Raw genomic sequence first — 13,769 nt, 5'->3', positions numbered from 1 at the left:
TATATATATACGTGTGTGTGTATGTGAAACGAAATGAGATACTTTTTACGTAAAAATTATATATATATCGTATTGGTAATAATTTTTACGTAACATTAATAAATATGAAGAATTATTTTGAAGACTCATCTTCCAAGTTAAAGATACAAAATTGTGAATTGATAAAAAATTTACCTCGTTCTCTTCTCTCTCTATTCTCGACGCTTCTTCGCGCGCTCTTGACGCCACCGTATCTTGGAAAACGGAAAGGGCATTTTGTGTGAAGAAAGACTGATATTTTTCCTCGTCAAAGCATGGATAAATTCTTCGGAAATTGCCCATATGATCGTCCTCCCACTGAAATTGCCTCTGCATGTAATTGTTCTCGTTTCTATCGGATTTCATCGAAGCCGAGTCATTAATTTGACTGCGCATTATAACGTTTCGGTTTATTATCAGACTTTTACTGCAATATATTTTCTGTTATGATATATAGAAAAACTTGAAAATTCTATTTCTATGTTCTATGAATTATATTTTATAAAATGAGAAACTCTCTTAATAAATATTTTAACATACTAATTAAAAATTCGGATTTAATTTTTATATCATGTATGGATTGTGTAAAAAAATGTTTATAATTGGATGCCACTTTTTACTAATAAGTTTTATAAAGTTTTGGAATTAATTGGAATTAATTACTACGAGATTGGTGCAATGAGAAGATCAATTATTTATACAAATTATATTATGTTCTTTGAAATATTCCACTTGCCTAAGATCTTTTCCGTTTAAGCCTTGAAGAAGTCGCTCTCTAATTCGCTTCCTGTCTTCCTCTATTATTTTCTTCTTATCGTATTGTTGTAAATTTAATATATCGAAGGTGTCCATCAGCAATCCTTCCTTTACGTCTCTATCTATCTGTGCATCTGTGTGAAAGCTTGGCGAGTGATTTACCTGATAGATTTACTAGTTGTAGAGAGAATATTTAATAATATTTAAATACAATTAATTAAATAAATAAATATAAATATAAATAAGGACTCTCAATATTAAACAATAAAAATAATAAAGGTTCATTTTAAATAATAAAGGTTTATTTCAACGAAATAAAATGAAGATAACCATCTGAGGATTATCTACTTCGCCTATCTCTTCGCACACAACAGTGTATGACTCTCATTAGTCTCATCTGAACCTTTATTATTTTTATTGTTTAATAATATTTCTTTTAGACGTCTTAATCTCTCTGTGAAAAGCTTACTTCAAGAAGGTAAGGCTTGAGCTTCCAGTCGAGCAAAATGTCGAATCCCAATAACTCGAAACACGCGCAAGTCATATTGTGCATTGAGAAGCACGCGTGGTAATTATGTTTCAATACGGGATATGCAGCGATTATAGTTTTAATTATAATTTCATCGATTTTATTCCATAATTCATCTACATCGACATTTTTCGTTTTAAACCACTTATTCAATGTTGATATTTTTCTGTAAGGAATAATTTACTGTACGATTGGTATTTTATTGATGCCAATTCTACAGCTAATACATACGAACCTTTTGCTACCAATTTCATCATCAATAATGTACATTCGGCTATGCTTGTTAACGGAGTAATTTGTCAAATGCATAAACATATTAGAAATATTGTATCCGATCGGTTCCTTGTATTTGCTGGTTGCAAATCTAAAAATGTGATGTGTTTTGTACTTCCCAATAAATCGAAAAAAAAAAAATACATATATATATATACGTATATGTGTATAAATTTGAAAAGTATTAAAAAAGTAACTATTTATATTAAAAAAATATTTTAAGAGAATCATATCTCATGTCATCAATATTTATTTTCTTAAGTATTCTTTTTACATTTATGTCTTACCTCACGAGTCCTTCATTATACACATAGATTCTGAGAGGATCACATGACGTGATTAGTGTGTAAATACGCAGATCAAATTTGTATCCGTCTATTAAGAAGGGCTAAGGGTATAATAAGAAAAAGACTACATTATACTTATTTTGTGCTGTAACTGTGAAATTTTTGGTTACAATTGCGCATATTAGTTGGAAAGAAATCTGAACAAATTTTAGAGAATCTCAAGAGAATATAAAGAAAAGAGAAATGTGTAAAAAAATTGTATCTTATTTATAAAAAAGAAAGAGAGAGTTGGTCGGTAAACTTCCAATGATTTTTTCTTGCGGGAAAAATTAATATTTCCTACCCTTGTGATGTATACTTGACAGATCAAACGTTCGCTTGGTTTGACGTCCTTTAAATGTTTTGTTAAATAAATACCACGACCTTGGCAGCCTGCATCCGGTTTGACGATGAAGGTTTTCGACCTCCGCGCCTTGGCGTAAGCCGTCGCGTCACCGTGACTGGAAGTCGAAATTCAGAGCTTTTGATCTGTTTATACGCTCTTTGATTTTGGGAAATATTGATTATTCTTTATCACCGTAATGGCAAACCTTTGGAATTTACGACTGGAAACCCGAGAGCGATCGTTCGGTGAAGCAAAATAGAATGACTCACACATACAAAAACCTCGCGCTTGTAAAATAGATAAGAGGGCTTTCAATCGATAGACCGCATTTTTTATTTTGACACATGAAACGATTCGTAGAATTGTCATACGATATTTAATCTGATCTATGATAATTATTTATTTAAAAAATATGAGTGTGTGTGTGTGTTTTATACCAAGATATAAAATTTCAATTACACTCAAAGCGAAAGATGTGTACAAATAAACTATAAAATTATTAAGCAAATAGTATTTTTCTTCGCAATAGTATTCGCGAAGGATGAATATTATATAGAAAATAATAAAAAATTTTATGTGCTTAATGTAGACACTGAGATAAAAATTGTATAGTTTGTGTTTTATAGTTATTCAAGTTTGATGCACTGAATTTAAAAGTGAAATGGAAAATTAATTTTTGCGGATTGAGATAAATGAATATTATTAACGATAAAATAGCATTCAAATAATAAAATTTTATTAGAAACTGTATTATTTGCTAAATGAACAGTTTAAATCATTAAAATGTGTGTATCTTACTCCGCGGGAAAGCACCAAGTTTTCGGGAAAAACTTGTAGTCCTTCGGGAACAGTTTCTGCATGCGATTGAGATTACGAGCGAGTAGATCCTTTCTACATATCTCTGTCATCCCGGGGAAATGATTGACCCTCTGGAATCTCTTCATGTCTTTGACACGTTCTACACTGATGCTTAGGTCGGTCCAATAGATATCCCAACTGCTGTCCTCCGTAACTTCCCTCATCCCGAATCGCACGGCCACACGTCTAACCACGTCGTACTTGCAATTCACCGTGCAGATTGTTAAAAATCTGTTTCGTTAAATCGTAAAGTCAATTTCAGCTCTCAAACGAAATATATAATTCTTCGTAGTACCTCCGCTTTTTTTTAATCCTGGTCTTTGACGTTTCTTCCACATCCTCCTTGTGCCGCTTTGAATCACTTCCTTTGCATAATGCGTCTATTCGGAAATTTTATTAATGAATATAAAAAATTAATGATCATAAAAAAATACTAGAACATAAAAGCGTGGAAAATTTAAAGTGTCTTTAAAGAATAATAGAGAGAGAATATTTTTATAAAATTACACGGAAAGAACGAATTTGTTGAAGTATTTAATTAAATTAAATTAAATGTAAATTTAAAAATAATTTTGTTAGTCCATCAACCAAAATAATTACGCAGAAACTTAAGCATAATAAGCAGTACTGCAAAAAGTTTTTACATTCTAGTAACCAGCTTGTCCGATCAGCATTCTACATAATTATTTTGAAGTTCAATAAAATTATATGTTCAGATTTAGCTAAATTTTTGAATATTTTAACAAAATCGTCCTTTCTGTTTAAGATTAAATTAAAGAAATGAGTTTCCCAGCAATCAGATCGCTGAAGCAGCCAAAGTTTTTACAGATCTTCTTATGCAGTTTTTCTCTTTGTACATTCCTCGTTATGTCTACCTCGCGTGAATTTGTTATTAAATGTGATTTTGAATTTGCCTTTTCAATTTATCGGATTTACGAATACCTGTGTTATTGCTTTTATCTGTGGTGATCTTCCAGTGATGCCGCTCGAAATCATGCTTGGCGACACCTATTCTGTCGTTTGCAAGCGATAAGTCCGAGAAATTGTTGGCACCGATATATTTCTGATTTTGAAATGACGACTTGCAGGGTCGCTTCTTGTCGGACTCGTTGATGCTTTGACCGTTTGTTACACTCTCGTTTCTGGAATTACCGGGCAATATCATTGGATGCTTATCGCTGTATTCGACGACGATCATGACCGCTGCTGCTTTCCATTATTTCAATCACGCTGTCAGTCAATACGCGTCAAACTCAATCCGAACTTAATCCCTCTCGCATTTGCATTTACCGTGTAGACGTGATAATCGTGTTAATCGATACGGATCAAACCAAAAAGTCGATTATATATCTTGAAACAAGGTGAAAATCATGGTGAAAATTACAAAAGTGAGCAAATTTACTAAAATATTTATTTCATTTAGTGAATTTGCTCACTTTTGTAATTTTCATTTTGTTTCAAGATACACAATCGATCCCCAGATTAACAAATTCAATCATAAATAAATTCTTTTTGATACAATTTTTTAGAAACTAGTCACTGTCATCCTCAAAATTTCTAGCTTTTTATAATTAGTCTAAAGAACCGTTCATAAAAAACTCAGCAATGCTTGAATTTATATTTAAATATTGAATTTTATTAAGACATTTCTTATTCATCATAAATCATTACTATAATATATGATTACTGCTAAATATTAAAAATACAACGGCATGTTTCTCTATAAAGAATATATAAAATTTGTAGGACGAAATTGATTCAAATTTGTCAAACGTATCAAATTTATATAAAATCTATTTTTTATATTAATGAACGTACCTGCCGATTTTCTTGTTTTGGCGACGGACGTTAAAACATGAAATGCTGTTGCGAATGGAAAGCTGTACAGCCGATATAGATCGTACTGCGACTGAAGAGACACGCGTCACCGACGTCTAGCTTTACGCGACTACTGCGGCATGGTCGACATGTAAGGTATCTCAGTAGTTAGTTTGGTGCTTTAATTACAGCCTGACGACCATATTTAGAAATTGTATGTACAGTTACGGAAGTGATCTGCACGACACGAAACTTTAAATAGGTTGGTGCGCCCCGCGCAGATTGAACTCTCTCGCGCGCTTACGTTCGCTTTCTTGACGTTTAATTATGTTCTTCGACTTTTTGCCATTGTTATGCGAAACAAGTAGGTCTAAAGTAAGAATTACGAATATCGATCAAGTGTCAAATAGGCACGAACAATGCAGATCGAGAAAAACGAAAGTTCTTAACGGTAACACCCGTTTCTCTCGCTGGAGAAACAATTTAGATTTAATTTAAATTTGAAATAAAAAGGAGATAAGTAAAAAAAATGAGAATAATATTTTTAACGACACAATTTCTTCGGGTGATATAAAAAGAAAGGGTCGAGCAAGGTTAAACGCCCCGCAACGATGCAGGTAAAAATATATGAAGGATAAAAAGTTTATTCTCTGTCCCTGAAGTTACAGTTTAGAGTTTAATTCAGGCACTTTCAAGTTTTTTATCATCTCCACGACATCCATGGCGCACCCCCAGCACAGCGTCACGCCACTTCCGCCGTGGCCGTAATTGTGTATCACCTAAAATATAAAGCACGAAACAAGCGTTATAAGAAACGATCGTAAAGTTTAGCAGCGCTCGAATGATGGTGTGTTAAAGTTCAACTCAATATTACTCTCGGCATATAGTTAACAGCATATTATCTTATGGCAATTTACCTTGAACTCTTTTCCCATGGACGAGCTGAGGCTCTCGCACTCCAAACGAACTCGCGGTCGTCCTGGTCGAAGGCCCACCCACGCGCGTATTATTTCACTCCCCTGTGACAGAAATTACAAGCGTAAATTATTTTGAGAAATTACTGGTATTTTATTAATCTTCCACCAACCCCAAGTTAAACTTTGAAAGCACTGATATTCTGATCATAAATTTTCATAGATGAATTTAAATATATGTACCCTAGATAACATTTATGTTGCATAAAATATTTAAAAGATATCTTTAAACATCTTTTAGACATAAGACATCTAAAAATTTTTTAGACTTATGCAACATGCATGTAGTAAAAAATAAATAAAACACAATCTAATTTCTATGATAATAAAAACTCGTTATTAAAGCTTTTTTTTAGTATACAAGAACTCTTTCAGGTTTTCATACAGTATGCTTTTATTAATCCTCCGTCGACCAAGTTGAATTTTGAAGACAGATATTTTGATTGTGAATTTTGATAGATGAATTTAAATCTGTAAAAAATAAGTAAAACTCAATCCGACTTCTATGATAGTAAAATCTCATTGTTAAAGCTTTTTTTTTCAGTATACATTTGTCAGATTTTCACAGTCCGGAAAATCTGCACCAAAGTTTAAAGATCCAGATTGTTAACAGACGACGCAAAATTCCACATGGCTAACAGAGGACTTAAATTTATGAGTATCTTAGGGACCTTTAGAGACGGCATTATGCGACAACATCCATCATAAATGTGTTTCGAATCCTTTTCTCGTACGGAACGATCGGAATCGCCCTCTTGATGAGTACCACCTATTACAACGCTGTGGATGCTGTGGATAAATATTATAGAAAAGCCGTGGAATAAACATCACTGTCAATAAATATATGCATTATTAATATTGCATACTTAGGGATAATGTAATTGCATGAGGCATCATCGTTCGCTACAAAACAATGCATTGCCCAAGGTGCTTTTACCTTAAATAAACATCTTTAAATTAGTTAGTTTTAAACTCATCAGCAAGGCAATACTTTAAAGAAGGTATATCAGATATATATTGACAAAGAAAGAAGGGACAGCGTACGACTTTCATTTTTTATGAAAAAGAATGACGCTTAAACGATAACTCTTTAAAATATTTTTACATTCACGCATGGAATATATAAATGAATCACTACTATTGTAACTTTAATGATAACTCGAATCTACTTAAAAATAAGGAGATGTAATGTAGATTGAAGGGTCAATTACCCTGTACACCTGACCTCTAATAGGCGTCATCGTTTCATCCGCAACGAGTTCTCGTGCACCGAGCCCGCTGCAGTTTATTATTAGATCATACCCTTCTTCTGTTAATTGGTGCAACATTTTAATGTTCCTTCTTTCCATTTCTCCGCCCAAAGCAACAAACTTTTCCATGAGCCACGGCAGGAGTAGAACCGGTTCAGCAGTATAAGTTATGTATTGTATACCTTGTCTGAAATTATTAACTTCAAATCTCGATAAACTGTCGAAAGAGACAGTAATAATAATAAGCAGTAATTAAAATGAAAATAAAGCGATTCGTTCAGATTTTGTATATGCAATAGTTTTTAATTTATTTTAACTTAATTTAATTTTAATTTAATTATTTAATTTTTTAATATTTTGATTTTAAGATATAACACAGAAAATGTACTTGTAACTGATTCAATTCAAACAAAGAGCCACGTCGCAAGATATTATTAGCAAATGTCATTTATTTAAAATTATGAAGTTACAAAAATATATAAATCTAAGAGATATATTTATATATTTTTGTAACTTCATAATTTTAAATAAATGACATTCGCTAATAATATTTTGCGACGTGGCTGTATGAATTATTATGGAATTATTAAATTGTTTATATATTTAAGCTACCTTATAAAGGTTTAATTTACTTGTAATTGGACTTGTGTTCTTCATTTAAGCATTGTAATCTTTCGTCGCTTAGTTTTTGGAAGCCATAGACAAATTTTACCCATAATGGCTCAACGTAATCCATATAATCGCTAGTAACACAAGTTACAGGCAGTAGAGAAACACCTGTTTTCGATGATAATCCGGCTTTCCAAAATTGCTCGAACCACTGATGTGTGTTACCAGCCCATCGACTAACAAAATACCGTATAATTAATTATTGTAATTAATGCCTATATTCTAAGCAAAATTGTAAGGCTTGTAATATATTCCTGTAAGATTTGTAAGAATTTTTAAGTGCTTTATACCTTTATATAACATTTTTTTACAGATAGTTTTTTACTTTTTTACTAGCTATAAAATTTACTAGAAATCGTAGATATTTATGAATAATTGTACGTCTTACGATATATACGCATAAAATTAAAATACTAGTCATAAGTTCTTACAAGTTTTACGAGAACACGTTACGAGTCTTACGATTCTGCTTAGAATTGACCCATAAGTATAATTATTGTAATTAAGTATCGTAATTTATTATTGTATTTATCAGAAATATTAGATGGTTCAGATCTATAGGTCTGTATTCTGTATCTATGTACCTATATTTGCGATAAATTAAAGTGTAAAAGCATTCAACATGAAAAATCAATGTTTATATTTTTCTTCGAGAAATCTTTGAACGTATGATTTCACTTTTATTATCTGCAGATATAATCGAGCGTACTTACGTTATGTCCTCAACAGGTGTGTCACCGAGGAGAAAAGGAGTCCATAAACCAGCACTTCCATCGCCAGTGGTGTCAGGTGAGAATGCATCAGCGAAGATCTTCACATCATAACTTGGAAAAACGCTTTTCACCGCAAACGCACTTGTTACTCCTATTACACCGGCGCCCACGACGGCCACACGCATTTTCTTCGCAAGTATCAACGGATATCGCTTCTCCACTGAGATTAATATAGGTATAAATTCGGTGATAACGTGTTGCAATACAGATATATTTATTTACGATAACGAAGATTATAACTACTCACGCAAGTTATCGTATTTATACAGGGTGTCTGATAAAAACTCTCATTTAGCGACAGAATAGACACAATCTGTGTCGAAAAGTCCTCTACCATTTTACAATTTTCGTAATAGTTAACAAGATATTAATTATTAAAAATCGCTGAATATTGGTTTTCAGTAATTTTTTACTTAAATTCTATCAACTTTACAGAAAAACAGCAAGAAACAAAAATTATTTATTTTTTTCTCATAAAGTTCTGAGAATTTTTTCAGAATTTTTTTAATACCGTATTTTCTCATGTTGGTAAAACTAGCTGCTAATAAGAAAATGTAATACTAAAAAGCTGATAAAAAATTCTGAAAAAATTCTTGAAGCTCTATGAGAAGAAAATAAATAATTTTTGTCTTTTGCTGTTTTTCTATAAAGTTAATAGTATTTGAGTAAAAAATTATTGAAAATAAATATTCGATAGTTTTTAGTAATTAATTTTGTTAACTATTGCGAAAATTGCAAAATAGTAGAGGACTTTCCAACTCAGTTTAATCCATTCTGCCGCTATGCGAGTTTTATCATTAATTATTAAACATCCTGTATAACGTCGATATATTAAAGTTTATCGTAATAATTTAACTTAAGCTTCGCAAATTTTAAATAAACAAGAAATAGCAAATTCCACAGTTTTATCAATTTAATACTAATTAATTATTAATATATAGTAATATAAAATTACAGAAAATTACAAGATGTAAAAGAAGAACTTATCTTTAAAACGCAATCACATATACATAGCAATTTTTGTAAGATTTTTACATTTTGAAAAAGTAATTATTCAATTGTGTGTTCGATATATTATATTGTAATTATTATAGCTAAATATTTATATAGTATAATGTTCTAATACTTCTAATTGCACTATTAATAATTAATACTCTTTCACATAGTTAATAATTAATAATTAATTGAATTTTCGTTATGCTATTATTAAATATGCTCGGTTCGTTTTATATTTGTTCAAATTTATATATTGTGTCTAAAAAAAGACATCGAAAATTGAACTTACCAAAAATTTGATACAATTTCTTGCCTATTGCATGATCACACGAGAAACGCGATTAGTTCGTGACACGAAGGAATTGTCACCACGAAAGCGAAATAATTGCAGACTCGCTCTCAGCGAATTCCTCGCGCGAATTACCGCGCTATCGATGTACACTGACAACATATAGAAATAAATACAATAAGGTCACAAAGATGGATAACCTCGGTGAATCAAGAGATTTCTTTGACGTTGCAAATAATGCGAGTACGTTATATGGACGCCGCTGTACATTCTTCGATGCGATAAACGTATTTCTGTTTATTGGCACTTAACGAATGAGGTACTTTTCGTAACCGTTGCAAATCAGAAGTTTGCAAATACAATATAATTTCAGAGTATTTTTTCCGGCCTCATAAATAGTGCAGGAAAACAATAACGTTCACCTCTAACTATATTAATATTTAAAGAATATTTTGTGATTTTTTTCGTTTTGTCGCCGTACAACTTGTAGGCGACATTCCTGAACTTTCACCATGAGGATTGGCATGCAAATTCACGACACCGCATATTCCTAGCATAATGCCTTTCATAATAACATGGCTGAATTATGCTGAAATATGGGAGCCGCAAAAATCAAATGCAAAGAGTTCTTTCTTTTAGTTCGATCAGCAGATGATTCCGTCACACCGTACTGTTGATAAACAGAGCATAATACTTTTAATGGTATTTTTACAAAGTCCTTACACTCTGTTTACCGACAGCACAACGCGCACATTTCGCGGAAAGAATGATACCGTGTATCGCCGCAAGGCGATGAATTATATCGTTGATTTACATATTTATTACATATTTAATTGAAAACCTAAAAATTTTATTTAATCGCGATTTTATTTGTAAAGATTTTTTCATCGGAAATACTTGCTTTATAAATCGCCGATTTAATTAGCGTGATTATAATATTTGTGGCATTAGAGCAAATGTGACGCAGTATTTTTCATGATATATTTGATAACTAATATTTTTAATTTCAAAATATGTTATTTAAGAATAATTAATTTTAAAAAATTTTTATTTAATAATTCTAAATGAAATAAAACCTTTATTTTCTTATTTTATTATGAGTTTTATTGTTATTTATTATTCTAATCTTTTGAGAAATATTTAAGTGTCACATTTGCTCTAATGCCATAATCACTTTCGTTGATTTTACTCTCTGACGATCACATTTTATGCATGATTTTCGCGTAATTACGGAAATTCTGGTTGCTCGATCGCACGAAAGATATCACTCGATTTTTTCATCTTTAGATTTTTTTCTTTTAACACAAAGAAGCTTCAGTCCGACATTTCACAGCTCGATCTCGGCACTGACTCGAAGGCGACGAAGTATCGTTACATCTCATACACAAGACGACTGGCCGAAGTGCCTGATGACACTCCACGATATGGAGTATTTATTTACACCGTATGCAAGTGCCATAGACATAATATGGCCCGGAAATGCGATAAAGGGTGTAGGTGACAGCGATGCCAGAACTCGACGAGTATTCTTCTCGATGTATTAATATTCGACAAATTATTTTAGTATTATTTCCTGTATTAACACCATTCTGCATTATTACAAAGATTTATTTTATTTTTGTTTGATTGATTGACGTTTCTTTAATTTATTTCTACAAGCTTAAAATATAAAGTTAATAAAAAAACCATGTCAATCGCATTTTATGTTATAATTTTTTTTTAATGCTTATCTCATTTGCTTGATATTGCTTTGTTAGATTTCAATTTCTTTCAAAAAGTCAATGAAATTATTTTAACAGAAAAGAAACAGAAATAAAAGCATAAAAAATATCAAGAATATTATATGGATTACCTTAATATCTATGAAGCATAAAAATATTATAGAAAAGTAACGAATTCAATTCAGAGATTGTATATTTCTTTTTTTATATATTACAATGGATAAATATAATAATCGGTCGTTACCTGTATGGGGATCACCTGATATTCAACCCTAGCTACACGGTAATAATGGCTCGGTCGATGCTATTACTGGAGCGAGATTCGCGAAAATATCCGGTCATTATCGCGATACACCTGATCGCATTCATGACGATCAGCCGGGGTGGCCAAGGAATACATTTGCAGCTGCAATTGCACGAGAGCGAGTTGGTTTCGGATAACGGACACCATACGAACGGGTCAAAGTGTTATCCGAAACCGCGACTTTTGCGCTGTCCTAGAGGATCTTGTAACATATATAACGTTTAACATAATTAATTAATACGAGAACAGTAATTTGCCAATATTTAATCTCGTTGTTAAATGAAGAAAAAAGTATATCGATCTATTCGCTTATAAAAATTGAGAATTTTTTTGTTATATTTTAATAATTTTTTTTCTTTGCTGATATTTAATCATTTAATAAATTTAATTAAATTTATCATTTAATAAATGTTTATAAAAATGCCAAATATTGCCAATCTTAATAATCATAAAATATTTTATTTAAATTTCCGATATATATTTTATAAGATTAGCATTTTTATAAACATTTATTAAATAATAAAAATGTTTCCGATCGTCTTTATTACTTTATATATTTATATGTAAATAAAACTACTATATAAAAGATATTTGTTTTTATTATTTGCTATGTCCCGGTAAAAATTTGTTATGCATGAATATGTATAATTATGTATAAATATACATGTTTACTATACATTATTATTATATATTAGACACATCTCTCTTTGTATTTAACGAGTAACATGTGACAATCAGAACGGACATGACTTTCTTTTATGTTACTTAAATTATTTTTCAATCCAACTTCGACATCGTGATTTTTAAATATGTTGTAATGGATTGAGACGATGCTTGGATCCGCTTGCGATTGTTGTTGGAGATGGGGTGAATTTCTGGCTAGCATACATTAATTACGCAAATTAATATCCATTTTTTTCAAAAATATCTCGTTGCAATTATTAGCTTGAGTTCCACTACCTACTCCACTCAGCTAAGCAACTGGTTTCACAACATTAGACTATGTTGAAGATGATTGTCTCTCACCACATTTCCACTACGACTGCATTATTAGAGGTCGGAACTACGATTGTGCGAGACGCAGTTCGACAGATTTTATAGTGCGGTAATTTTTTATTGCTGAGGATGGCTCAAATAGTAAGCCGAAACGTACAAAATTGAATTCTTGACATATTAATAGATATCAGTTAGCTTTGCGCAATGTAATATCCAGCGCTGACTCCTAACGCCCAGTTATATATTTTGTCGTTATTATCATTGTATATTATTATTATTTCCATTACACTAAAAAGCAATTTTACAAAAGAAAGAAGGATCTACGAACATGTATGGACACATTTCATATATGATTATACATGTTTTTGTATGCTTATACATATTTATATATATTAAATTTTTTATGCATTTTATAGAAATAGACAGCTGATTAGTTTCAGCAATTTCTTATGGGACACCTTGTAAGTGGTAATATTTGAAATAAAATTTTAATATATAAAATAATTTATGTTATAAAACAAATATTTTTTTATTAATTTTATATCTGTTTTATATTTTAATTTCTTTGCAGGATAGAGGAGGAACGAAATATATAATATTTTTATTAGACTCTTTAATTTATAATTCTTTAATTATTCTTCAATTTATTAATATTCTATATTGCATGTTTGGCAATTAAATCTTATCATAATTTTCATTAAATTGAGCTTTGTAAATGTTAATATTTGAAAAAAGTTTGAAACGATATACAGGGTATTCCGACCTTTTTTGCCAATCACTTTTGTGTAGATAGAGTGGACTAAATTGAGTCGAAAAATCCTCTACCATTTTGCAATTTTCGCAATAGTTAACAAGATATTAATTACTAAAAAT

At 31.0% G+C, this 13,769-nt stretch overlaps 1 protein-coding gene across 1 annotated transcript in view; it reads right to left on the bottom strand.

Annotated features, from left to right (window-relative positions):
- The window catches only part of LOC108763787 (tubulin polyglutamylase TTLL7), a 13,700-nt gene extending 3,685 nt beyond the window's left edge, over window positions 1-10,015 (bottom strand). The window contains exons 1-17 of the mRNA XM_018511658.1: window positions 9,876-10,015; window positions 8,531-8,750; window positions 7,781-7,993; window positions 7,110-7,335; window positions 6,765-6,835; window positions 6,570-6,687; window positions 5,842-5,943; window positions 5,591-5,703; window positions 4,049-4,248; window positions 3,402-3,486; window positions 3,047-3,337; window positions 2,207-2,363; window positions 1,864-1,964; window positions 1,539-1,667; window positions 1,244-1,469; window positions 755-936; window positions 175-406 (exon numbers count right to left, since the gene is read on the bottom strand). Of these exons, the coding sequence (XP_018367160.1) occupies window positions 175-406; window positions 755-936; window positions 1,244-1,469; window positions 1,539-1,667; window positions 1,864-1,964; window positions 2,207-2,363; window positions 3,047-3,337; window positions 3,402-3,486; window positions 4,049-4,248; window positions 5,591-5,703; window positions 5,842-5,943; window positions 6,570-6,687; window positions 6,765-6,835; window positions 7,110-7,335; window positions 7,781-7,993; window positions 8,531-8,715 (2,631 nt within the window). The 5' untranslated portion in view covers window positions 8,716-8,750; window positions 9,876-10,015. The remainder of the gene's footprint in view (window positions 1-174; window positions 407-754; window positions 937-1,243; window positions 1,470-1,538; window positions 1,668-1,863; window positions 1,965-2,206; window positions 2,364-3,046; window positions 3,338-3,401; window positions 3,487-4,048; window positions 4,249-5,590; window positions 5,704-5,841; window positions 5,944-6,569; window positions 6,688-6,764; window positions 6,836-7,109; window positions 7,336-7,780; window positions 7,994-8,530; window positions 8,751-9,875) is intronic.
- Window positions 10,016-13,769: the final 3,754 nt, after the last annotated feature.

Source organism: Trachymyrmex cornetzi, unplaced genomic scaffold, assembly GCF_001594075.2.
Source record: "Trachymyrmex cornetzi isolate Tcor2-1 unplaced genomic scaffold, Tcor1.1 scaffold383, whole genome shotgun sequence".
Classification (NCBI taxonomy): Eukaryota; Metazoa; Arthropoda; class Insecta; order Hymenoptera; family Formicidae; genus Trachymyrmex; species Trachymyrmex cornetzi.
Note: the sequence above shows the minus strand (reverse complement) of the source record. Positions and strands in the feature narration are given on the sequence as shown.